Genomic DNA, 26831 nt, shown 5'->3' with positions numbered 1-26831 from the left:
ACATTTTCAGGCGAGAAAGTAGTCGTTTAGATCCCCAACGTGTTGAAAACCTGACAAAATACCGGCTATTTACAATTTTGTTCCCACGAATTCGGCGCTACTAAAGCTAGCCGCAGTGAGCAACGCACTTCCGGTTATTTTCACAAAATAAAATACCCGTTGCCTTTTATCATAGGGAAAGCCATTACCATACAATTGGTGCTTTTGTTTTGAAAACAGGAAGTGAACCTACCCTCGTTGTAGCTAGCTTGAAACTGCCGTTTTGACAGGAAATGACGATCGGCGACGTCACATTACGTTGCATCTTGGGTAGTTTGAGTATGAGTAGTAACCTCATGATGCATACCCAACATTTCGGAGAATCTAGTATGCATCCGGGAACTTAAAAAAAGTTAAAGTTAGTAGGAGAAGTAGGCGGTTTCGAACACAGCCTTGGTTCATAATTTGGGTTGTGACATTTGCTTTAATGCGCCAGCAGGTGGCATTTGTACCATAATGAACCCTGGACACTTGGTATTTCCTAAGAATACTTCCTGATAAAGACAAAGAGTGTTTTAGCAACAGAACACAGCAGAGCAGCCTCCCTTCACACTAAAACACACAAGTTTCCAGTCACTGCTGAATACAAAACACAGTTTTTGCAGCTGATACTCACTTTAAAGACACTGAATCATTTAAATCATCAGTTTATTTGATGTTTTTCTTCCATCCATTGACCTGTTTGTGGTTTAAAAATGGCACGGCATCCTCTCTTCAAAGAAACAAACAGCCTTTTTTTTTTCTGATAATCTAACCACAGCCGACACATATTCAGAAAAGGACGATTCAGCTAAAGGCAGACCATGAAACTTCCTGTTTTTCACTCAAAGATAAATAAAAAATAAAAAAAATAAAAAATACGGCTGTAAAAAAGAAAAAAAAAAAACTATAGAAACAACTGGGTGAAACCAAACCACAAACACCTCTTTAAAAGCACATGCAGGGTCCCGGTCCTGCCTTTACACGCTCAGCTGCCACGAACAGATGAAAACTTACATTTACACGATGCTTCTCATCTTAATTAAAACAAAAACAATAACCATCACTCAGACATTTAATCAGGACTTCTACATTTGATGCTGCCTCCTTAAGTGACTTCCTGTGGTGTCACTTTCACCAGTTTGGGTGTTAGACCAACTGCAGCTATACGACCGTTTCCATGACGACGTCGGCCCTGCCTTTCCGGTCCGTGACCGTCTGTGCTGCTGCGAAGAGAAACAGAGGAACAACATCAGCGGTTAAAGTTTCACACCTGCACGTCTCAACAGTTAAAATCAGGTAAAAGCTTTAAAGGTGTTGATCCACCCACATGTTGTGTTGCAATGACTGAATTTCCCTCGCATCTCAGCGGTGTTGGCAATGTGCTTTGAAATTTTGTTTTGCTGTAGCTCCAACATGTTTAAAATTATATATTTTGCACGGGGCTCAGTGGTTAGAGTGGGTCGTCCAATAACCTGAAGGTTCCCACTCTCACCACTCAAAAAGATCGGTGAAAGTCCACCTGATCTTAATCTTAATCTTAATGACAATAAATCTGATTTTAATCTTAATCTTAATGACAATAAATCTGATTTTAATCTTAATGACAATAAATCTGATCTCCATCTTAATGAGAATAAATCTGATCTTAATCTTAATCTTAATGAGAATAAATCTGATTTTAATCTTAATCTTAATGACAATAAATCTGATCTTAATCTTAATCTTAATGAGAATAAATCTGATCTTAATCTTAATCTTAATCTTAATGAGAATAAATCTGATCTTAATCTTAATCTTAATGACAATAAATCTTGATCTTCAGCAGAACAAACTCTGTGGGACCAGAGGACGAAGACGTTTGAACTTCTTTGGGATCTTTTCACTCTTTTGGCTCAGAGGCTTTTAGAAAAGCCAGGCATGGAATACGTTCTTAAATGCAAAACTCGACCTAATTTCGGAAACGTCTAAAGATTTTTTTTTTCTCTGCTCCACTGCCTCCCAGTCTCTGCTTTGGTCTGACAGGTGCAGCTTCCTCAGCCACCAGGACAAACAGAACCTATTTACAACCTAATTCCACAACGTTGGTGACCAGGACTGCCATTCAGCTCCTCCCGTCCACAGCACAGCTCCATCTGATTGGCTGATATTAAACACTGGCAGGCCTGCGTTAACACTGGGAAGGTTGACTCTACCTCTCTTCCTGTCTCTGTATACGAGTCCTAACAAGATGGTGGACAACAGGTAAGGCGCTCCCACCACCAGGTGGCACAGAAGTCTGGAGGTGGACAATGTCTTTGGGGCTGCAGGCGGAGCTGAAGGTGGCGGTAAAAGAGGAGCTGTAAAGAGAAACAAACTCTTTTAGAAAGAGATGATTTATATTCTAATTTTGCTTTTCTTTCAGCAGGGTTTGGTCTTTAACCCTAATCCCTGATAGGGGACATTTTTGTCCACTTGGGGTGTACTTTCTCCTCTAATTTCACACTGGAGATAGTGATACTCATCATATTTGGTCCAGTTGTGCATTTTTGACTATTTTTTCGAATTTCAAACACACATCATATACAATGCAATTTTTCATTGTGTAGAAAAAAAACTCCTTAATTTCTGAAAAGGGACATTTTTGTCCCCTTTTAAAATGACCTAAAAACATCATATATTAATATTTTTTTCCACTACCAAGTTTTCAATTATTTTCAAAAAAATTAACCCTTTCGATGCCAATTTGAACTTTTTAGCCCAAAATTTAAGCCTTTAGGTGCCAGTATTTTCAAAATATGGAATGCAAAGTGGAATTATTGAGTAGGGATAATTATGGTCTGGGATATGTTAATGATTAGCAACAACAAAATGGATTTTTAGGGATTTTTATTTTTTTGTCATGCCTGATTTAAAAAAAAACAACAAAAACTCCTTTATTTCTGAAAAGGGACATTTTTGTCCCCTTCTAAAATGATCCCCAAAATACCATATGTTAATATTTTTTTCCACTTTTATTTTCAGAAATCTTTTCTTGCACTTCAGTTCTGATCATAACCACCAAGTTTTCAATTATTTAAAAAAAGAAATAACCCTTTAAATACCAGTGTATATGAGGTGAACACCAATTTCTGTTACACCCTAACCCTAAAAACATGTGGTTAACCTTAGCCCTTCGTATCACTGCCTGCTGTGCAGACCGAGCAGTAAACACCGTAACAGGCGCGGCTGTCGGCAGCAGGCAGTGATACGAAGGGAGAGAAAATAGAGCCAAGAGTATGTGAGGTCTGACTTTTTCCTGGAGAACGATTTTGTGATGCAAATGTATTACTCTTTTGAACGCATATTGTTTGGAGAAGCAAAACGCTTTATTTTCTAAACCCCAGCCAACTAGCCGTAACTACCTTCATCAACACCAAAACGAGGCTGGAACTCGGCTCACAGGACGCAGCAGGGGGTAAGAAAATGTTCATAAATGATGTTGCTAATATGGGATGTCATACAGCTTCATGTCAAAAGAGGCGAACTATCCCTTTAAAGAGGGTTAAATCTTTCATTACAGAGTCTCCAAAAACATCCATCTTCTATGTACAGTCCATGCCAAAAAGGACTGAAAATAACCAGATTTTGCAGGTTCTCACTGCATTAATAGATCGTTTGTTTACATTTAGAAGATATAACTAATAAAAAAGTAGATAAACACGGTAAAACCTTCCAGAAACGTGTGGAAATGTTTACCTGCTCTGCTCTTGCCTTTGGCAAATAGATGCACATTCGGGGGGAAACAGAAGCAACATCATTGTGTCTGACTGACATCCTCTCAGATACGATGAGACACTCTAAGAGTGACACCAGAAGAAGAGGCTAATTTCTGGGATTTTTTTAAAGGATTGTTTCTTTTGCTTGGCTAAAGCACGGAAAGCATCCGACAGGCTTCTCCTCCCTGAGCCGCGTCACCTGTGACCGTCAGCCAGCTGCCGGCTGACTCTGCGCCTCCGGAGATGCTGCAGGTGTAGAGCCCCTCATCGGACCTGGAAGCGCCGCGAATGCTCATCTCTCCTGAGCAGTTGCTCCTGACGGAGCGGCCGTCCTTGTGGAAATCGTACGTGTGGTCCGAGGGGTTCGTCTCAGCTCTGCAGCGCAGAGTCACAGCGGCGCCCTCCGACACCGGGAGAGCTGGACTCTCCAGGATCACAGGCCGATCTGTAGAAAGGAAAAGCACCACGTTAGCGGTTCTAATACACTGAAAAAATTGACTTTTTGGTGAAGTAAACTCTATTAGAGAAACTGTCAAAATTTCTACCTTGTATTTTTAAGATTCAGTAAGAACTAGAGCTTCTTAAAGGGACAGTTCGCCTCTTTTGACATGAAGCTGTATGACATCCCATATCAGCAACATCATTTATGAACATCTTCTTACCCCCTGCTGCGTCCTGTGAGCAGAGTTCCAGCCTCGTTTTGGTGTTGACGACGTTGGCTGGGGTTTAAAAAATAAAGCGTTTTGCTTCTCAAAACAATATGCGTTCAAAAGAGTAATACATTTGCATCACAAAATCGTTCTCCAGAAAAAGTCAGACCTCACAATCACTTGGCCCTATTTTCTCTCCCTTCATATCACTGCCTGCTGTGCAGACCGAGCAGCAAACACCGTAACAGGCGCAACTTTAGATAAATTTGATATATCTGTAGTATTTGCTGTTATGAAGTAACTTAGTAGATTTTAACGATACACTTTCAGAGTAAAGTTTATGTAGTATTTCTAGGTTTATGTACATACAACTATTAAACGTTTAAATTGTATGAGGAAACCTAAGTAAAACTTACTCTTCCCCCATAATTCATGTATTACGTTAATAAAATGTTTAATTTTACTTAAGAAGCTCTAGTTCTTACTGAATCTTAAGAATACAAGGATGAAATTATGACAGTTACTCTAATAGAGTTTACTTCACCAAAAAGTCACTTTAGCGCTTTTTAAGTAAATCTTACGAGTTGTTTTTTCCAGTGCACTGACATAGATTCAGGTGTAAAATCTGCATCGTTTAAGGCGGTTAAGTTCAACTCATGTGTGGCACATCAGCACTTGAAAGACTTGTTTCTATGCAGTGTGAAGCACCAGTGATGGTGATGTTGACAGCGATGCTCCTCTGCTCCGTCTCCGACTCGCACCAGTACACCCCGGTGTCCGTCGGGTAGGTGGTGCTGATGATGCAGGTGGAGCCCGAGGAGGTGGAGCCCCAGCCGGAGGAGCAGGCCCGGACACCCACATCTGCCGTCTTCCTCTTGACCCTCCAGCCGGTGGAGTTGAACTCATCCTCACAGCTCAGAGAGATGGAGTCATAGCGGAAGAACTGAGATCTGTCGGGTTGGACCTGGAGACAGGCTGCAGGGAGGGGAAGAGGAAGGGAAGAAAGAGAGCAAAGAGAGAGAGAAAAAGGGAAGAAACAAGCAAAAAAAACATAATGAATTGTATGAAACAGAGAAGGCAAACACAAAAAAGTAAGATAACTTTCAAAGAAATAAAAAGGGGAAAACAGAGCTAGAAAGATATAGAGAAAAAGAGAACACTGGAAAAAATGCCCCTCCAAAAATAAGTAAAAAAAACAACAAATAAAAGACGTTTTTGCTTGAAATAAGCAAAATAAATCTGCCAATGGAACTAGTGAAAATCAGCTTGTCAAGATTTCTTGAAATAAAATGTGATATTTAGGACTTTTGAGATGAAACAAAAGGAGGGATGAAAGCGTCACAAAAGATCGAAAAATTAAAAAAGAATCGAGAATAGAAAGACAGGAAAATGTTAGAGGAAGCGTGTCGGGTAAAACCGAAAAGTTTGAGGAATAAAAACACAATGGAGAGAGCAAGAAAAAAAGAGAGAATGAAAGATCTGTGGAACAACTAAAAATAAATCCACTGAAAGAGAAGCAACGTCCTGATAGAAACATCAGCGTTGGAACTCACCCAGCATCATGCAGAACGGTGTTACCAGCATCCTGCTCCAGCAGCGAGTGAGAAGCTCGCATCTCTGCACTTCCTGTGAGAAACGCCGAGCTCAGCGCTTGGTGTCACCACAGCTGCTCGCTGAAAGAAGCCGTCATCTCTGTTTCCTCCGGAAGAAAAGCTCAAATGGAACAAAACAAACTCAATCGACTCATTTAGCAACATTTATTTCAACCAAATGGGGTCAGCTTACCTTTTAGGGGTGTTTTTTTTTTGTCTATTCTGGTTCTTAAAACACTTATTTAATGCAACATGTCCACCAGCCTCCTGTTTAATGCTTTACAGATGTGCATGTTTGGCTTTGAGAACAGCTGTTTCAACTTGTCGAGCGGTGCGGAGGCAAAAACCAAGGAATAATCCTTTAAGTGGCAATGAAGGTGTGTTTAATGAAACACGAGCAAAATCCAAAATCTTTACAGTAACAATCCTCATCAGTCTCAATCCAAATCTCCAACACTCTACCCTTAATCACATGACCAATTAGACCAAACCACTAACAGGTAGGTTCAGATATGTACATTATCAATAATCATAAATATGTACATCCATCCATATTTGCAATATATACACAATATAATCACCAATTAAAAAAAAAAAACTAAACTATTACTTAACACCCAAACTTATATACATGAATAAACATCTTTACACATTTACACACTCCCCCCTCCTTCTTGCTACTGTTCTCCGGAACCATATTTAAGGGGTCATGTTCCCGGGGACCTCTTTTGATGTAACACCCCTGGAGCGCAGAGCAGCCGGTTGAGGTAAGTTTCGCCTTTGTTTTGTTACCTCCATTAAAATATCCCTTCACCGTTTGTTTTTCCCAATCACATCCCACTCCTGTAGTGAGTCTGGCTGTGTTCGAAACCGCCTACTGCATACTGCATACTACATACTACATGCTGCATACTGCATACTACATACTGCATACTACATACTACAAGCTGCATACTACATGCTGCATACTGCATACTACATACTGCATGCTGCATACTGCATACTACATACTGCATACTACATACTGCATACTGCATAGTGCATACTGCATACTACATACTGCATAGTGCATACTGCATGCTGCATACTGCATACTACATACTACATGCTGCATACTGCATGCTGCATACTACATACTACATACTGCATACTACATACTGCATACTGCATACTGCATGTTGCATACTGCATACTACATGCTGCATGCTGCATACTACATACTACATACTACATACTGCATACTACATGCTGCATACTGCATACTGCATACTACATGCTGCATACTGCATACTACATGCTGCATACTGCACGCTGAATACTGCATACTACATACTGCATACTGCATACTACATGCTGCATACTGCATACTACATACTGCATACTACATGCTGCATACTGCATACTACATACTACATGCTGCATACTGCATACTGCATGCTGCATACTACATACTGCATACTACATGCTGCATACTACATACTGCATGCTGCATACTACATACTGCATACTACATGCTGCATACTACATACTGCATACTACATGCTGCATACTGCATACTGCATGCTGCATACTACATACTGCATACTACATGCTGCATACTACATACTGCATACTACATGCTGCATACTACATACTGCATACTGCATACTACATACTACATACTGCATACTACATACTGCATACTACATACTGCATGCTACATGCTGCATGCTGCATGCTGCATACTACATACTGCATACTGCATACTACATACTACATACTGCATACTACATACTGCATACTACATGCTGAATGCTGCATACTGCATACTACATGCTGCATAATACATGCTGCATACTACATGCTGCATGCTGCATACTACATGCTGCATGCTGCATACTACATGCTGCATACTGCATACTACATGCTGCATACTGCATACTCCATACTGCATACTGCATACTACATACTGCATACTACATACTACAGACTGCATGCTGCATACTACATGGTGCATACTACATACTACATGCTGCATACTACATACTCCATACTGCATACTACATACTACAGACTGCATACTCCATACTGCATACTACATGCTGCATACTGCATACTGCATGCTGCATACTGCATACTGCATACTACATACTACATGCTGAATACTGCATACTACATACTGCATACTGCATACTACATGCTGAATGCTGCATACTACATACTGCATGCTGCACACTACATACTGCATACTACATACTGCATACTACATGCTGCATACTGCATACTACATACTGCATGCTGCATACTACATACTGCATACTGCATACTGCATACTGCATACTACATGCTGAATACTGCATACTACATACTGCATACTGCATACTACATGCTGCACACTACATACTGCATGCTGCATGCTGCACACTACATACTGCATACTACACGCTGCATACTACATACTGCATACTGCATGCTACATACTACATGCTGCATACTGCATACTGCATGCTACATACTGCATGCTGCATACTGCATACTGCATGCTACATACTGCATGCTGCATACTGCATGCTACATACTGCATGCTGCATACTGCATACTACATGCTGCATGCTGCATACTACATGCTTAATACTGCATACTGCATACTGCATACTGCATGCTACATGCTGCATACTACATGCTGCATGCTGCATACTGCATACTACATGCTGCATACTACATACTGCATACTACATGCTGCATACTGCATACTACATACTACATGCTGCATACTGCATACTACATACTGCATACTACATACTGCATACTACATATTGCATGCTACATGCTGCATACTGCATACTACATACTACATGCTGCATACTGCATACTGCATGCTACATACTGCATACTACAGACTGCATGCTGCATGCTACATACTGCATACTACAGACTGCATGCTGCATGCTGCATACTACATACTGCATGCTGCATACTACATACTACATACCGCATACTGCATACTACATACTGCATACTGCATTCTACATACTACATACTGCATGCTGCATACTACATACTACATACCGCATGCTGCATACTACATACTAATCGATCAGACAGTATGCAGAGTGTTTACCCACAATGCATTTTGCTCCTCCCAGAGCCGAAATCAGCCGGCCTGAAAGTTCAACCTGATTACAGTAACATATCAGCACCTATATCAGAGGTATCCAGCTTCAGGTCATCTGCCGGTAAAACACAGCTCCAAACTCCTGGGTTAGATCTACTGGAAGTCGAAGGGAATGTCTACGCTGAGACAAATCATGACCCTGATCAAGCAGGGAACAGTTATCACTCTTCGGGTGTTTGGAGTCTTGCCTTATCGCTGCACTTCTGGCTAAAAAGAAATGCCCTGAAGTAGCCAAAGCGGACTGAACTGGACTGCTGTTACTGCGTCTGTATCTATGAAGCGTTTGGCCTCCGGCTAAATCGCTGTTCTGTCCTTGGATCTCAAGCTTTAGACCCTTCTTGTGGGCTAAATTGAAAGTTCCTGAAGGGTTCCCGATCGTTGAGGCCGTCTGTTTTGGATTGTGTTCACTGGGTGAGTTGCTGTCCTTGGTGCTGAAGTCTAAAGATCGGCTCCGGGTTTCGGTGTAGCTCTGGACTATTGTTGGTCGGTTGGCCTGGCAAACCACCCGATGCCTCTGCAGCCATTCGTTGGGCTGTAGTCGGTGGTTGGTGGAACTCTCCTCGGTCGGCTCGCTGTCAGCAGTGCACGTCATCCTTGGCGGCTCCAGGAGGGATTGGTCCTCAGATCCGTCACTCCTTGTACTTTGGTCCGATGTCCTTTTCCCCCGAGCTGCATCAATGCAAACAAAGATCTGCGGTTAGGATATCGAGCAATTATGAAAGGATAGCGTGCCAACTCCATATAGGAAGGTTCCAGCCAGGATTCACACCACCTGTTAGCTGAGGGGGCGGAGCTAAGAACCACACCACCTGTTTGCTGAGGGGGCGGAGCTAAGAACCACACCACCTGTTAGCTGAGGGGGCGGAGCTAAGAACCACACCACCTGTTAGCTGTGAGGGGGCGGAGCTAAGAACCACACCACCTGTTAGCTGAGGGGGCGGAGCTAAGAACCGCACAACCTGTTTGCTGAGGGGGCGGAGCTAAGAACTACACCACCTGTTAGCTGTGAGGGGGCGGAGCTAAGAACCACACCACCTGTTAGCTGAGGGGGTGGAGCTAAGAACCACACCACCTGTTAGCTGAGGGGGCGGAGCTAACAACTACACATGTTTGCTGTGAGGGGGCGGAGCTAAGAACCACACCACCTGTTAGCTGTGAGGGGGCGGAGCTAAGAACCACACCACCTGTTAGCTGAGGGGGCGGAGCTAAGAACCACACCACCTGTTTGCTGTGAGGGGGCGGAGCTAAGAACCACACCACCTATTTACTGAGGGGGCGGAGCTAAGAACCACACCACCTGTTTGCTGTGAGGGGGCGGAGCTAAGAACCACACCACCTGTTTGCTGTGAGGGGGCGGAGCTAAGAACCACACCACCTGTTTGCTGAAGGGGCGGAGCTAAGAACCGCACAACCTGTTTGCTGAGGGAGCGGAGCTAAGAACTACACCACCTGTTTGCTGTGAGGGGGCGGAGCTAAGAACCACACCACCTGTTAGCTGTGAGGGGGCGGAGCTAAGAACCACACCAACTGTTAGCTGTGAGGGGGCGGAGCTAAGAACCACACCACCTGTTAGCTGTGGGGGGCGGAGCTAAGAACCACACCGCCTGTTTGCTGTGAGGGGGCGGAGCTAAGAACCACACCGCCTGTTTGCTGTGAGGGGGCGGAGCTAAGAACCACACCACCTGTTTGCTGTGAGGGGGCGGAGCTAAGAACCACACCACCTGTTTGCTGAGGAGGCGGAGCTAAGAACCACACCGCCTGTTTGCTGTGAGGGGGCGGAGCTAAGAACCACACCACCTGTTAGCTGAGGGGGCGGAGCTAAGAACCACACCACCTGTTTACTGAGGAGGCGGAGCTAAGAACCACACCACCTGTTTACTGAGGGGACGGAGCTAAGAACCACACCACCTGTTTGCTGTGAGGGGGCGGAGCTAAGAAACACACCACCTGTTTGCTGAGGGGCGGAGCTAAGAACCACACCACCTGTTTGCTGTGAGGGGGCGGAGCTAAGAACCACACCACCTGTTTGCTGTGAGGGGGCGGAGCTAAGAACCACACCACCTGTTTGCTGAGGGGCGGAGCTAAGAACCACACCACCTGTTTGCTGTGAGGGGGCGGAGCTAAGAACCACACCACCTGTTTGCTGAGGAGGCGGAGCTAAGAACCACAACACCTGTTTGCTGTGAGGGGGCGGAGCTAAGAACCACACCACCTGTTAGCTGAGGGGGCGGAGCTAAGAACCACACCACCTGTTTACTGAGGAGGCGGAGCTAAGAACCACACCACCTGTTTACTGAGGGGACGGAGCTAAGAACCACACCACCTGTTTGCTGTGAGGGGGCGGAGCTAAGAAACACACCACCTGTTTGCTGAGGGGCGGAGCTAAGAACCACACCACCTGTTTGTTGTGAGGGGGCGGAGCTAAGAACCACACCACCTGTTTGCTGTGAGGGGGCGGAGCTAAGAACCACACCACCTGTTTGCTGTGAGGGGGCGGAGCTAAGAACCACACCACCCGTTTGCTGTGAGGGGGCGGAGCTAAGAACCACACCACCTGTTTGCTGAGGAGGCGGAGCTAAGAACCACAACACCTGTTTGCTGTGAGGGGGCGGAGCTAAGAACCACACCACCTGTTTGCTGTGAGGGGGCGGAGCTAAGAACCACACCGCCGAGCAGCTCCAGAATGAAGCACGTCTTTTAAAGCGTGAACAACGCTGCTTTGTGTGGCAGATGGATTATATCTGGGTGAAAATAGCAGGAAAATGGGTGATGTGTTCAGACTACCTGCTTTTTATCTCCAAATTAACATTAAAATTGCATTTGATATCAGTTGGGATCGTGCATCATAAGCCCAGCCGCTACATCTGATGAAACACAAGGTTTCCCATGTTTCCCACGGTCACTTTTAGAGATTTATATGTTCACGCACAGCTCAGATATATCACACACAGTTGGGTTCAGCACGTATATACGAGCCCTGAAGTAGTAAGCAGCATTTCATCACATCTGCTGAGCTGAACCCAACTCTGTGTGATACACTGGAAAAAATGCCCCTCCAAAAATAAGTAAAAAAAAACAACAAATACAAGACGTTTTTGCTTGAAATAAGCAAAACAATTTGCTGATAGAACTAGAGAAAATCGGCTTGTCAAGATTTTTTTATATAAGATGTGATATTTAGGACTTTTGAGAAAAGTATCTTGAATATCTTGAAATTAGCTTAAAAACCTCTTCAAATGTAAAAAAAAAAGCTTGTTTCAAATGATATGTGACTCAAAACAATTTGTTTTCAAGACTTTTTCATTTAACAAGATATTCCAGATGTATTGTCTTCAAACAAGTCCCTATATCTGGCTGAAATGGTACTTGTTAGGCAGTTGTGTCTTATATTAAGTGTAATGAGATATTTTGACTAGAAATGAGACAAATATACTTGGTAAGACTTTGATTTTTTGAGGATATCAGGTGATATAAATCATGTGTTCGATCACAGAGGCTTCACTGTAAAACGTAAAAGTTGATTTCTTTGAAAAATGCATCATAGAATTACACTAGAGGCTAAAGAAAATGTCCATCTGCCGACTCACTGATGATTTTCAGATTCCCAACGTGATTATGTGAAAGTTCGCTGCCCTTTACTGGATAAAAGGTTCGAAGTCCTGGACCTTCAGGCTGGAGAACGCTGATTCAAACCCCGTCCTTCACCATCTTTTCTCTTGTCACCATTTCTTACTTCTATGCTTCCCTGCCACTCGCTAACGGTCGTTTCAGGAGCCAACAGTTCAGGCTCGGGGTTGGAACTGATGTAAAAGGTCCTGAGAGGAGCTCTGCTGCCACCTGGTGGCCGTTGCACTTTACCATAAAACATTGAGTTTGACACAGAAGAGGGAACACTGAGCTGGTTTGTCACTTGTTTTGTTTTTCTAAATGAGAACTACGACTCACCGGGTTTGTGATTTATCCAGCAGAACACAGCCAGTCCAGCTCCAACAAAGCAGACTAACAGGGTCCCTGCAGCAGCAATGATGAGAGGGAAGTCGGACTTCGTGCAAGCGGCTGAAATGACGACAAACATTGAGCACATTATCTGCCTGTGAACTGTTGCAAACTGCCGACCACTTTTCCAAATCCACGGATAAGAAATGGACTAAATGGAAAAGAGCGTTGATGTTTCACTAAGTGGTGGGATTGGAATAAATATTGAGTGCCTTGCCTACGCTTTATGTGCTTTCTATGACTGATACAGGCTGAAGGTCTGGAAGCATTAAACAAAACTAGGGCAGGGCAACGATTAAAATGTTTAATCTAATGCTGCGTGTACACCAAGAGCGACCTCCGCTACCTGGTAGCCTGGAAGCTTCGCTTGAGAATTTGCTTTGGTAGCTCGTGACGTCACAATTCTTAAAGGCCCCGCGGCTGTGCAGCACCCCCGCGAAAAAGAACATAAGGAAAGAGAGGGCAGGGACACGAATAAACGTGTTGTTATTTACAATTTGTTATACAAGATATACATCACGTTACAAATTATGTAAAACTACATTAGGTACACCAGCGAAGAGCAGGAATAGCAGAGGCAGCTGTGAAAAAGAAACTAAATTCGAAATAAAAGCCGAAATAAATCCGAAATAAAACTTAATTGCAGTGAGAAAGGTATGCGCGGGGTTACTACACTATTGTATTGAAGCACTCGACACGGCAATTGCAAGAGTCTCAGGATTAAACGACTATTGTTTGGATAGGAACTAAAGTTTAAACGTCTGTTTCCGCGAACCCCGCAGATTGTCGGACCCCTACAATCTGTGGATTGTCATTGGTTTTCGCCGAAACGCGTCATAGCTCATTACCATAAAGTTAGCTTCAGTTTAATCGCTGGAATCCGCTCTGGTAGCGCAGTTAGCTCACCCTCCATAGAGAAATAATGATTTCTGGCGCTCAGGTAGCGTAGGTCGCTCTTGGTGTACACGCAGCATAATTAATCACATGATTTCCCTGATTAATCACGATTAGCCCTCATACCTGATTTAAAACGCAACTTAATTTCTGAAAAGGGACATTTTTGTCCCCTTTTAAAACGACCTAAAAACATCATATGTTCTTTTTTCCGCTTTTTTTATCCAATACTACACACATATCCTTATAAATATAAATGTAAATATGAATATATATATATATAACTATCCCCGTAAATAAATATATACCATATACTAATTAAATTACAATATAACAATTAACACTATTCTATTCATATATTTATCCCTCATCGTCCTCCGTTAACATACTTCCTCTTCCATTTACTTGTTTAAAAATATTAACGCGATAATAACGAGTTAACTCGCCCAGCCCTAAACAAAAGTCCACAAGACATCTGAACTCATACCACGGACAAAGTTGAAACGTTTCCACTCGATGTAAGTCTTGTAAAAGCAGGCGCTCAGAAGCCTTTTGAGTCCATCCCACCATCACCTTTCAACCCATAATGTGAATTTAAGGCTTGGTTAAACCAGCAGGTGGGACATTAAAGCTCTTGCATACCTGGTATGAGGATGTCTGTGGTCCGGCTTTGGTTGAACTCCAGCTGGTCTACTCTGCAGACGAGCCTGTGAAGACAAATGCATCCCCGATAGATTTAGATTGTTTAGTCTACAGCTGATGAAGGGCGTTTATGGGATGTAAAACGCAGTTTTTAAAAATCATTTAATTCTGTTTAATGGCTTAAATGTAAGACACTTGAACCATAATCAGCATACATTAGTTTATCTTTTCATTACAGCAGAAGCCTAAGGCATGTATGCCCCACTTTCTTTGAGAATTTAGTTTTATTAGTTTTATTTAAGGCAGTGAACCCACTAAAATGTACATTTTTAAACTGGTCCCCACACTTCTGATCCACGAGGTACAAAATGCTGGTTGATATGTGACCCTGGCTGAAATAAAAAAGGGAAAGATGGTGCCCTACAAGCCAAGAAGACCAGCATCATCAGTGTTGGGATTAAACTGAAGGAAAACTTATCGTCTGCAGTGGATGAGCCCCTGTTGGTGAGAGCTTTTTGTCTGGAAAGCAGCACCAGCCTCTGTGGCCCTGAAGCGTCCTGCGTGCGTCTGCATCATGTCGGCCTCGTAAGGATTTTACCCTGATAGACCTCTGCGCACGATGGCAAAGAACAAAAGGCTCGAGCTCAAACATCCAACAGCGGTGCAAAGGTTTCATTCTCAGGAGTTTTTGTTTAAATATCAAACTGAAGACCAAAGAAAAGAAATGTAGAACCTTCTGAATTAAAGGGCCAATCCTGGATCATCAGAAACATAAAAAAAAAAAAAAAGGGCAAAAGATCACACGACTGCAGCAAAGTCAAATAGACTAAAAGAGCTTCTTTCCAACTGCTGTCAGAGCCATAAATGCCTCCTTACGGTGAAGTGCAATATTGTGTTTAAATACATAGCCATATTGTTTTTATATTGTTTTTATATTTAGTATTTATACTTTTTTTAAAATATATAGTACATACTGTCCCTTTATAGTTATATTGTTATTCGTCTGCACTGAAAGGCCTGCACCTTACTTTTCGTTGTACTCGTTACTATGACGATAAAGAAAATCTGAATCTGAATATTTGACTTACCCCCCCGCTGCGTCCTGTGAGCCGAGTTCCAGCCGAGTTTTGGCAAATGTATTACTCTTTTGAACGTGTAACAGAGTTAAGGTGTAGTGTGATTCTACTTGCCTAAAAAAAAACTCTTCACACAACACACAAAATTAGTCCTATGGTACTTAAATGCAGCACATCTGGAGATTACGGTTGTGCCCCCCCCCGGGGGTAAACAGCAGTCGGACCTTGCTGTCTCCCTGATAGGTGCACGAGTTATGAGCTCAACTATTGTTTTATATCAATTACTTTAATTAATTAAACTTTAATTATTACTAAGGTTTAAGTTGTATTTTATAAAGCTATAGCTCCCAAACGGTTGAGCACGTTCTTTTTCATAAATGTTGACGGTATTTTTGTCTTTTCTGTTTATAAAATGGCTCGTGCTGCATGTCTTTAGCTAACCTGGACTTTCCTTTCACATTTTTCAGATGTGTGTGTGTGTGTGTGTGTGTGCGTGTGTGTGTGTGTGTGTGTGTGTGTGTGTGTGTGAGGAAACCGGGACTGACTGTCTTAATTCCCCACCAGAAATAAAAGGCAAGTTTGCCAACAGTGACCGTCTTCTTCAGTGATAAACACAACGCAAGTGAGAGTAAAAAGCCGTTCCAAACGCATATTGTTTTGAGAAGCAAAACGCTTTCTTTTTTAAACCCCAGCCAACTAGCCGGACTACCTTCATCAACACCAAAACGAGGCTGGAACTCGGCTCACAGGACGCAGCAGGGGGTAAGAAGATGTTCATAAATGATATTGCTAAAATGGGATGTCATACAGCTTCATGTCAAAAGAAGCGAACTATCCCTTTAACCTAAACTGAATTAGGTACTAGTTCTAGGACTGAAAACGTGTGAAACCTCCCGTTCTCTGTAAACAGCCGTGCTTCACCTGCTGGTGGGACTCTGGATGGTGACTCTCTGTCTCGTGGTGTAGCACCCGCCGGCATCTCGCTCTCTCTTCGGCTCCTCGGAGACGACGTGGTTCCCACCGTCGTCCAGAAGCTTCATCTGTGGCGCCGGCAGCCAGCAGCTGGCCTCGCACTGCACCGTCACCGCCCCGCCGGCGGATGAAACCACAGAGAGCGTTGGCTCAGACACTGCAACTGCAGAAACAGGAAGCGTTCACGGCATGAACTCTGACCTCCACTCAACACATCTCAGCACCGGCTTAAATAAGCGATTTGAAGTTAAATCTATGTGCCTCCACCTTCTCATGGATTAGCTTTGGGTCTTTTAAAACCAGTTGGTTCCTGAGTGACTGACAGAATCAGCCTGAATCAGCTCGCCATTGAATCTATGATCACACCGGGAGAGTTATAATTTGTAAGAACCAACCTTTAATTCCATTCAATTCAATTCAAAATGTATTTATACGGCACATCAAAACAACCTCAGCCGACCAAAGTGCTTCACAACTGCATCACATATTAAGAGAGTCATCAATAACATAGCAATAAGAATGACTTCATCACAGATAAGAATTAAATTTGAGATAAAATTAGCAATAAAATAACAATAACAGTAGAAAGCCAAGGTGAACTCCATTTCAGCTAGTGGAAGGCCAGGGAAAAAGAGATATGTTAATCTTTGATCAAACCTTTAATTCAAAATGTATTTATACCTGCTTTAAACCTGCAGAATCACACTGATCACGCCTTGGTTTCAACCAACTCTTTGCTCTGTAAATGAGGCATCAATGGAGTCAAAACATCCGTTTAATCTGGAGTCAAATCTGTATCATCACAGCTGGCACGTTTGATTTCCTCCAGATGTTTTAATTCAGAGAACAAACTCTGTGAGAGCACAGCGCATTTCCTGTTTATGCCACCAGGGGGTAGCCTAGAGCTAGAAGTTGGTCTGAATCTGACAATTCTGGTTGGAATTGAGTAGAAAATGGTTTAAGACAGCGGTTTTCAAAGTGGGGGCCACCACGGGGCGCTAAGGGGGCCTCAGAAAATTGGAGGGAAGATGAGAAAAAAATGCAAAAATAGAATCTAATTTTTTTAATCAGTATTGCAAAATACAATTTATAATAATATATCATATCGAAATGTTATTTGCCATGCTTGTCTTTCTGATTGGCTGCTAGTCAAAACATCGTAGACCTGGCAGTTTGCGCCTGTTCTCAAGCTGCTCTGAAGATTTTTGACTAGGAACGTTGTTTATTGATCTTTGATCTTTGTTCTGTATGTTATTTGTTCCCAACCTGAGGGGGAGAGATGATCCCCGCACTATATAAGGAATGGGTGTGAGACTGTTCTGGGCTCACTGTCTGGCAGAGCCCAGGCAGGAGACTTCAAAAGCTTTGGTGCCTTTGAATAAAACTTACAGAAAGACAAAATCTAGATTTTCTCTTGTTATTGAGTAACTTCTTATCCACCTTGATCAAAAAATCCACTACAAGACCGAAGGAACAGACCAACAGCCCTGCTGTGGACGACGCTGCCGCCAAAAAGAACCTAAGAACTGGCCGACTAAAATCAGAAAGTACGAGGCAGCATACATTAAGTGTGGCTTTACAGCCGTAGAGAAAAAGGGCCATGATTGCCGAAATGTCTGGAGAGCCTCTCAAATGAGTGTTTAAAACCTTCGAAACTTCAGCGTCACTTGATGTAAAAACATCCGGCAGACTTCTTCAGACGTAAAGAAGAGCATTTAGTCTGGCTGCATTCACACGGCGAGCTACTGTCTGTGAATAAAAGAAAGAAAATACGTTGTAAAAGTTGATGTTTCTTTACATATTTTGTAGCATTGTCTGTGGTTTGCAAAGGGGGCCAGAAGCTAATACTGTTTGGGGGGCCTTGGCATGGAAAAGTTTGGGAACCCCTGGTTTAAGATTAAAGGTGGTGTCTTTAAATAGTTGTTGAATTTGATCAACTGGACAATGTTTCTGACTTTTTAAAAAAACAAAAAAACAAACAGAAATACTGAGGTAAAAGGATCTAAAATGAATGCTTCTATTTCCATTTTTTTGCCTAAACGCAGGCTGAGCAGGAAAGTTGATTTTTCCTGTTGTGATTGTCTTTGTTTTTTAACCAATAACCAAAGCCAGGGCTCTCAAGTCTCACGCAATGAGCGTGAGACACACGCATTTCAACAAGTTCACACGCTCACACGCCACACATGCCATTTCTCACGCTGAGAAATGATCAACTTCGTCGCACAGAAATTCTAATGGCCGATACTATAAACGAGTCAATGGCAGGTTTCTGTGCGCTCGTACAGCTCAGAACTATAGCTCTGGTACAGCTGTCTTGATTTAGCAACCCATCGGCAAATCACAAAATAGAATTTCTCAGCCAATCAGAAAACAGAATTTCTTGTTGCCGGGTTAGGTCTGAAATAGCTTTAAGCTGCAAGCACGCGTCCCATGAATGCACAGCGGACATAGCCTATTATGCTCTGAATGCGTGCAGAAGTTGTAGACGAGCTGGAGGTGGAAGAGAACCGTCAGGATCATCAGCAGGTCATATCTTCATTTATTTGAATCTTTTATTAGTTACTATAGTTTTCCTACTCCTTGTAAAAGACCAATACCTGCCGATTAAAGTGTTCGTTGGAGTAGTAGGCCTAAATATTCAGCACACACCCTTTGACATGAGCAACTTAATGAAAAATGAAAAATATGTAGGAGTGTAATTAGGCTTCCGTGGTTCATTTTTTTCAAAGGTGACTGGTATGAACAGATTCCCAATAAGGCTATCTACAATTGCCAAACTGGTATTAGTTCTGCCACACTGAAATGCTGATGCAGAGAGGGTTTTTTCCATGGTGCTCAATAAAACCAAGACCAGGAACACGTTGGCTCTGAATGGAACTCTGAATGGAGCCCCCAATATCAGTCATCAAGCATCAAAATCTGCCACAAACACTTACAACAACACTCATAAACAAACACACACAGAGGGACTGCTCAAGGGGCCCATTTGGGGTTATGTTTGTTTTTCTTAATTTAATTTGTCTGTTTTTTTGTTTGTTAAGACTTTGCATACCTAAAACAATTTATTTTAAAATATAGCAGAATTTAGTGTAAAAGTGAAGATTTGTGATTTTGGTATAAATAAAACAATTTCTTTGTTCTTTAAGTAGCTAGTTTATGGCAATGGGATACTGCAAGGGACCCCCCCCCAAAAAAAAAACGGAAAGAAACCCCCCCACGCACACGGCCCGGCCCCTGCCCCGCCTGAATCTCACTCCAAGCAAACTTGAAAACTTGAGAGCCCTGATCAAAGCTGATATTTAACGAATTAAAAAGAAAAGATGGATTTCGTTGCATTCACAGCATTGTTTTTCATGCTGCTGCTCATATAGTTCCTGAGGGTCTGAGCCGAGTTAACTGCCTGAATCTCAGTGTGTGAACCTCCTCCATCATGGAACGATGAGAGTTCAGGTTTCTGCGATTGTAAAAATACTGAAGCGGACATAGCTTCTTCTTCTTGTAATTTATTGGCGGTTAGCATCCGTAATGTTGCATTACCGCCACCAACGGTACAATTATGTAAATGCGGGTGTGGAGCGTCAACATAGGAGTGACAAAATAAAATAAAAGAAAGAAAGAAAATAGTAGAGAATAAATAAACAATTCACTAAAATAATAAAAAAAAAAAATTAAAAAAAAATAGTAAACTAAATCATACCGACGACCAGCTCCACTGCTGTAGTTTCCCGGGGGGCGTTCTTCGGGAGTCTCAGGCATCGGTATTCCCCCGCATCGGACAGCTTCACGTTGGAGATCCTCAACGAGACGTTTCCGTTTTTCACTTCTCTCATGAACAGATTCGTCCGGAACTCAAAGTCCGGGTTCTTCATCTCGAAGGTCTCGGACCCGTCGCGATACAAGAAGACCACGTCTGGCGCCAGGCCTCTCTTGGACCACTCCACGTCATCCATGGCATTGCTGGCGGCGTTTCTGAAACTGCAGGGCAGAATGACGTCCCCCCCAGCAAAGGCCACGACCCTTTCTGCGCGCCCCGAGGAATCACCTGGGAAAGAAAGGACCAGAATTCAAGATTCAAAGGTTTACTATCATATGTGCAGTGAGAAAAGTGTTTCCCTGTACAATGACATTCTTTGCTTTGTTGCCCGCACTGGATTGTCCAAATATAATAAAAGATAAGTTAAAATAAGCATGCAACAACATTATAACAGGATTCTTAAATAAAATAGAAATATAGAAATAAAAATATAGAAATCTAGCCTGTGTACATATCCCACGTTATTAAAAAACACTAAAGCAGACATCATAAAAGGTTGGGTTTTCAGGATGTAGCGTATTTGGTCTCCTTATATTGTTGTAAAACATATAGATATTTACAATAAATAAAGCCATCCTTCTCTCAGCCGCCTTCAGCTGGTGCAGAACGCTGCTGCCCGGCTTTTAACCAACACCAACAGACGTGTGCACATCACTCCTGTTCTTAACTCCCTCCATTGGCTTCCTGTCCTTTATAGAACTGATTTTAAACTTTTAATGTTTGTTTTTAAAGCTCTTAGCGGCCTCGCCCCGTCGTATTTATCTGAGCTTTTAACAGTCCTGGTAGAGCTCTGAGGTCAACAGATCATTACTCTATCACCACAAACCTTTACATCCACTGCCTGACATAATAATTGATGTGCTTTGAGTGTTTATTGAATTGGGCAAGACTGTTTTCTTGTGGCAGGCTACCAAAAGTGGATCACTTGCTCTAGCTTAGCAACAGCGACCAGTGGTTTTACAAGGGCTGCAAGGAATAAAAAAAAAAATAAAATAAAAAAACATCTGTACACATTTCTTACACTCTGGTTGACTCGGAAATGAGGTCCAATGTCGAAAATTCCGGAGTGTCGCTTTAAAGGAATGGTTCGGTGTAAAATGATAATTTGAGCATCACATGGTCATGCCACATAACTTCTATGGGTGATGAGCCTTTCTCCGAAGTTGGCTATTTGGAAGTGTTTTGTTAGAAACGCAGCCAATGCAACTGTACGGAGCCAATTTGGAAAATATAAGAAATCGGTTGTTTTTCCGCGATAAACAAGCTCAAAAGCGCTGCATACGTCAGCTGTGTCACAACAAAGGCCTGGTCAAGCAAACCGAGGCACAGAGAAGTTCATCGGACGTCCACACAGCCTTTCACTGGCTTGTGTTTTCACCAAAATTCAAGAAAGAAAAAAGAAGATACCAATTGTTAGCCAGGACAGATACTCACAGGTATGTGCCAGCAGGAAACTCTGGCAGTGTTTGTGTGGAAGGAAAAAGACCACGATGGAAAAAAAAAAGGAACAGTTACACAAATTGTACCCTTAGGCATTGATTTTAAGGCGGTCCAACTGCAGAACTCACCCTTCAAGTACGGCACGAAATACTCAAACAGCGCCAATTTCCATTGACTCCTACATAGTGGCAACAGGTGGTATTGCAGTGAGAAGTTAGACTTGATAGTTCAGGACTTCACAGTTATTTTGGTTGAACTAACAACACAAAAAGTGTGTACAACGGACAAAAGTTGTCTTGTTTGGAAAGAAACTGGCCAATAAATGTCCAAGAACAAGTAAAAATGACAAATTGTGTCATATATTTAGCTCTATTGTTTTAACCCTCCTGTTGTTCTGCGGGTCAAAAGTGAGCCACTACCATGTTTAGCTGTAGAAAAAATACCTTAAACTATCTTTTTCAAACTTGAAATGTTATGACTTTTCCTAAAGGGACCCCATCATTAGAAAAAGTCAGACTTTATTTTTGTTTATGTTGCCATGTGGGCTGTACACCACTAGGGTACAAAGATTGTCTTATGGGTCATTTTTGACCCGTGAATTATAAAAACATTTAAACACCAGAAAAAAGTTCACTGTTTTTTTCCCTTTCAATATAATTAATTCAGAAGTAATTACTTCACATTTATATAACAGCAATAATAAACCTTTATTATGTAAAAAAAAATGAGAAAACAAGAAAACTGTTGGTCCAACTGACAGTTGGTTTGTAGTAAAAAAAAAAAAAAAAAGTGTAATCCTGAAAACTGGTGATTGTTTTTTGTATTGTGTAACAAAAAATACATGATAAAAAATGTATTGAATTGAGTTGAATAGATAAATAACAGGTGGCTTCATCATACAAAATTACGGTGGCCGACACGTGCAAACAGCAAAACAAATCCAACAGTAAAACGCTGCAAGAGTAAAATGCGGCAATCACAAAAACGTCCGGAGCACACGCGCTGCAAACCCCAAAACACAACGGAAGTTCGCCAGGCCAGTAGGCGGTCTCGACCTGTGGGATCGACTATGAGAGATCGACCATATTAATGAAAGAGAAGAAAGTCAAAAGGTACGTTGTCATTTTTATGTCTTTTTTTAACACTTGGCTGTAATATTTTACTTTATTATAGAAGAGCAGCGGAGTTATGTCGCTATAATAAGGTAAAAGATTACGGCCAAGTGCAGCGTTTTATTTGTTTCGCCGTTTGCAGCGCGTTTGCAGCGCGTTTGCAGCGCGTTTGCACGTGTCGGCCACCGTACAAAATAGATTTTGGAATTAAAATTCAATTAAGTTGCTTTATTTTGGGGCTTTGGTAGGGCGGGTCATTTTTGACCCATAGGACAAGGGGAGTAAACACAATGTTAAGACCGCACAAAGGTTAAGTATACACACGTTAATACACAACTGGTCCTGCTACTTTACCTCCTTATTACATGGTCACGTGATAAAACAAAGTAGAAAGTTAATGTTTTGCTCACCGAGGTTTTATCTCCTGAGTATTTTTCAGAGCTGAAACTTGACCCGGGCACATGCATGGGACGTGATGGGAGTGGTAGCGCACATTTACAATTAAACACGCCTTCAAACTGCTGTCAGCTCGAGGCTGGAAAAGTACCAGGTGAGTGCACGAGGTGAAGTTTGCAGCTTCCAGCAGGTGGCAGCAGTGAGTCTTATTCTGTGAAACTCAGGAACTTTCTTCCAATAAACATTTAAAAATAATAATAAAACTTATTTTATACTCACAGCTTTTGTAAGTACAGACTAAACACGATCTTTCATGTTAAATAATGTTCTTTAGAGGACAGATTTTCCGTGTGGTTGTAGGCGGAGCTTAAAGCAAACAAGAAAACGAATGAAAGACGAAAAAAAAAAAAAAAACTCCCTAAAAATGCAGAAATCATCCAAACTCAGATGAGAGTTGCCCCCCTATAAAGGCACAGATCCCACGGAGAGCAACCACAACCACCAAAGATTTCCACGAGGAAACTGGAGGTGGAAAGATTTTTAAGGATGAGAGAAGAATCTTGAATAACTGGAGCATCGTGTTGCTCAAAGGCAGAAGGATGTCACACTTTGAGGCCCCAGAAGGCATCAGCGAGGTTAAAACTTTCCACTTGCAGAAGCACAGACTATCATGTGACTAAGAAAGTACACCCTCCCCCAATTCTAAGGTTTTACACACCAGGACATGGCATGAAAAATCATCTGGTCTGCTCTTAGTTAGGTGAATAAAACCCTGTAACTTATAACACCGGGTCATTATTTAGCTCACAAAAACCAGATAAAAGCCAGTTTTATTTGTCTCATACACAGTACAATGTGCAGTGAAATGAACTGAGACAAAACACAGAAGCAGAAACTAAGTGAACCCCTCCTGCTTCCATTGGAATTAAGAAGACAAGCAGCAGCCAGGAGCTGCTGATCAATGCTCTGATTAACTGATCATCAGTCAGTGTGAGCAGCTCTATGAAAGCAGAAGTTCTGCAGCGTTCAGGTGTGTGTTAACACGATGCCAAGGAGGAAAGACATCAGCAGCTGCTGCTGCCCATCAACCTGGGAAGGGTTAAAGGGCCATTTCAAAACCAGGTTGTATACAGGTATAAACAAGTTAAATTTAAGACTTTTTAAGACCTTTTAATACCACTTCTAAATTAAATTTAAGACCAAACGTACGATGACGGTTGAGTTTAAGAACATCGACTAAATGTGTGTCATGCGAAAAGATCACAAAAGTGTCATCACTGCCCTAAATTAAATTTATTACAATATTTTCAGAACATTTAAGTCCCATGAACAAATGCTTATAAAATCAAGTAAATATATTTTAAAAAAATACCGTTCCTTTAGAGCAAAAAAAATATAATACAAATATTTAAAGGATAAGACCGTTTTTTTGACATTGGGCCCTTGATTTCACATTATAACATGATGTTCTACTCACCCCTGATTGTTGTTGAACATTTGGAGCTGTTCCGAAGATATTCGCGAGGCGTCTGGCTGCTCTCTTGAGATATTCGGCCATGAAACGGTTTCCTATGGGCAACGTTATACAGGCACAAACTATGCTGTTTATAATTTATTAATTACTGTACACTAGCACTGATAACGTGGAGGTGCGTCGCTTACTTAAAAAAATCCGGGTTAATGTAATTTTGAATTTTAGCCGAATGAATAAATAGGCAGCAGGTCTGTGGGCTGTCTGTGGTAGTAGCACGACGAGGACGTCAGTAACACCCACTTTACGACAAAAAAAATCAAAATTACAATAACCCGGATTTTTTTAAGTAAGCGACACACCTCCACGTTATCAGTGCTAATGTACAGTAATTAATAAATTATAAACAGCATAGTTTGTGCCTGTATAAGCTTGCCCATAAGAAACCGTTTCATGGCCGAATATCTCAAGAGAGCAGCCAGACGCCTCTCAAATATCTTCGGAACAGCTCCAAATGTTCAACAACAAGCAGGGGTGAGTAGAACATCATGTTATAATGTGAAATCAAGGGCCCAATGTCAAAAAAACGGTCTTATCCTTTAAGACCCATGCAATCTGAATTTAAGACAATTTAATACTTTTTAAGGTCTTATTTTCAGGAAAATTGATTTACGACTTTTTAAGACTTTAAGGACCCGCGGCCCCCCTGCAAACTATCTGGAGTCCATCGTTCTACAGCACAGGTGTCAAAGTGATCCGGGAAAGGGCCGGTGTGGCTGCAGGTTTTTGTTCCAACCCTGCAGCAGCACAGCTGACTTGTTTCATTCAATCAACTGAACTGTTCAGTTGATTGAATGTTGTTCAGTTCAGTTGTTGTTGGAACTGGCCATGGGCGTCGCACCCGTGGGGGATGGGGGACACCCCCACTTTTACAGCAAGATGATTTAAGCTTTTTGAATTTGCAATGACCAAATAAAGTTTTAACAAATCATAAAATATGTTTTAAAGACCCTGTACCCTCTTTAGAATAATTCCATCCAGATTTGAGCAGTGTAACTATTGTAGTTTCCACACAGGATCTAGTTTAGGGCGATCAAAATGCAAAAAAAAATGCAGTAAAATGGCCCTGTTCTAAATTTTTACAAATCAGAAAAAGGTTTCACAAATCCCAAACAAGGTTTTAATGAATCTACAGCCTCTTTAGAATAATTCCATCCAGATTTGAGCAGTCTAACTATTGTAGTTTCCATACAAGATCTAGTTTAGGGCGATCAAAATGCAAAAAAATGCAGTAAAATGGCCCTGTTCTGCACATCGGAGGCCAACTTCAGCGTCGTGTCTCTGGGCTTGATGTGGCGCTCATGTGGGCCCCCCCCCCCCTGTAACACCCTCACATTTAAAATCGCTGCTCCACCCCTGGAACTGGCCGTCACCTGATGACAGTGAAAGTTTTGTAGTTTGCGCAACTTTCTCCGTCTCTGTTTGATTTGGTCTGACTGCAGCACTGAAAGCGCGTTAAAAAGCTCCGCCACAGCATGGCTTCATTCTGAGCTTTTATTTCTGAACAGAAAGTAGTCAGGAAGTAGAGGAAGTTATATCAACACTTCAAAACTCCGTTTAAATCCATTTAGAAACTTTATTATTGTAAAAAATACTCGCTGTGGCTTGCTGCGGGGGCGCCATGTAAAGTAATAATGCACTTAATAAATACCTTCAACTTTGTTTTACTATACCTTTGTGTGAGAGTAGACCGACGAGTAGGAAGAGCCGATAATACATCACCGGATCATTGAAGCAGCTTTCTCTCTTCTCGCTAAAATAATCACAGAAGAATGAAAACAGTCCGACTCATTCATGAACAGCCACA

The 26831-nt window shown here is 42.1% G+C and overlaps 1 protein-coding gene across 1 annotated transcript; it reads right to left on the bottom strand.

Moving 5' to 3' along the window:
• Window positions 1-166: 166 nt before the first annotated feature.
• LOC142369505 (uncharacterized) lies at window positions 167-26831 on the bottom strand. Its single transcript, XM_075451850.1, has 11 exons — window positions 26698-26831; window positions 20429-20773; window positions 16681-16894; window positions 14684-14748; window positions 13097-13207; window positions 9201-9820; window positions 5959-6031; window positions 5114-5380; window positions 3955-4200; window positions 2214-2357; window positions 167-1244 (listed from the first exon to the last, which is right to left on the bottom strand). Exons 1-11 carry the CDS (start codon window positions 26741-26743, stop codon window positions 1183-1185), a joined length of 2193 nt encoding a protein of 730 aa, XP_075307965.1. The 5' UTR covers window positions 26744-26831; the 3' UTR covers window positions 167-1182.

Source organism: Odontesthes bonariensis, chromosome 19 (assembly GCF_027942865.1).
Source record: "Odontesthes bonariensis isolate fOdoBon6 chromosome 19, fOdoBon6.hap1, whole genome shotgun sequence".
NCBI lineage: Eukaryota > Metazoa > Chordata > Actinopteri > Atheriniformes > Atherinopsidae > Odontesthes > Odontesthes bonariensis.
This window is presented reverse-complemented; position numbering and strand designations above follow the sequence as displayed.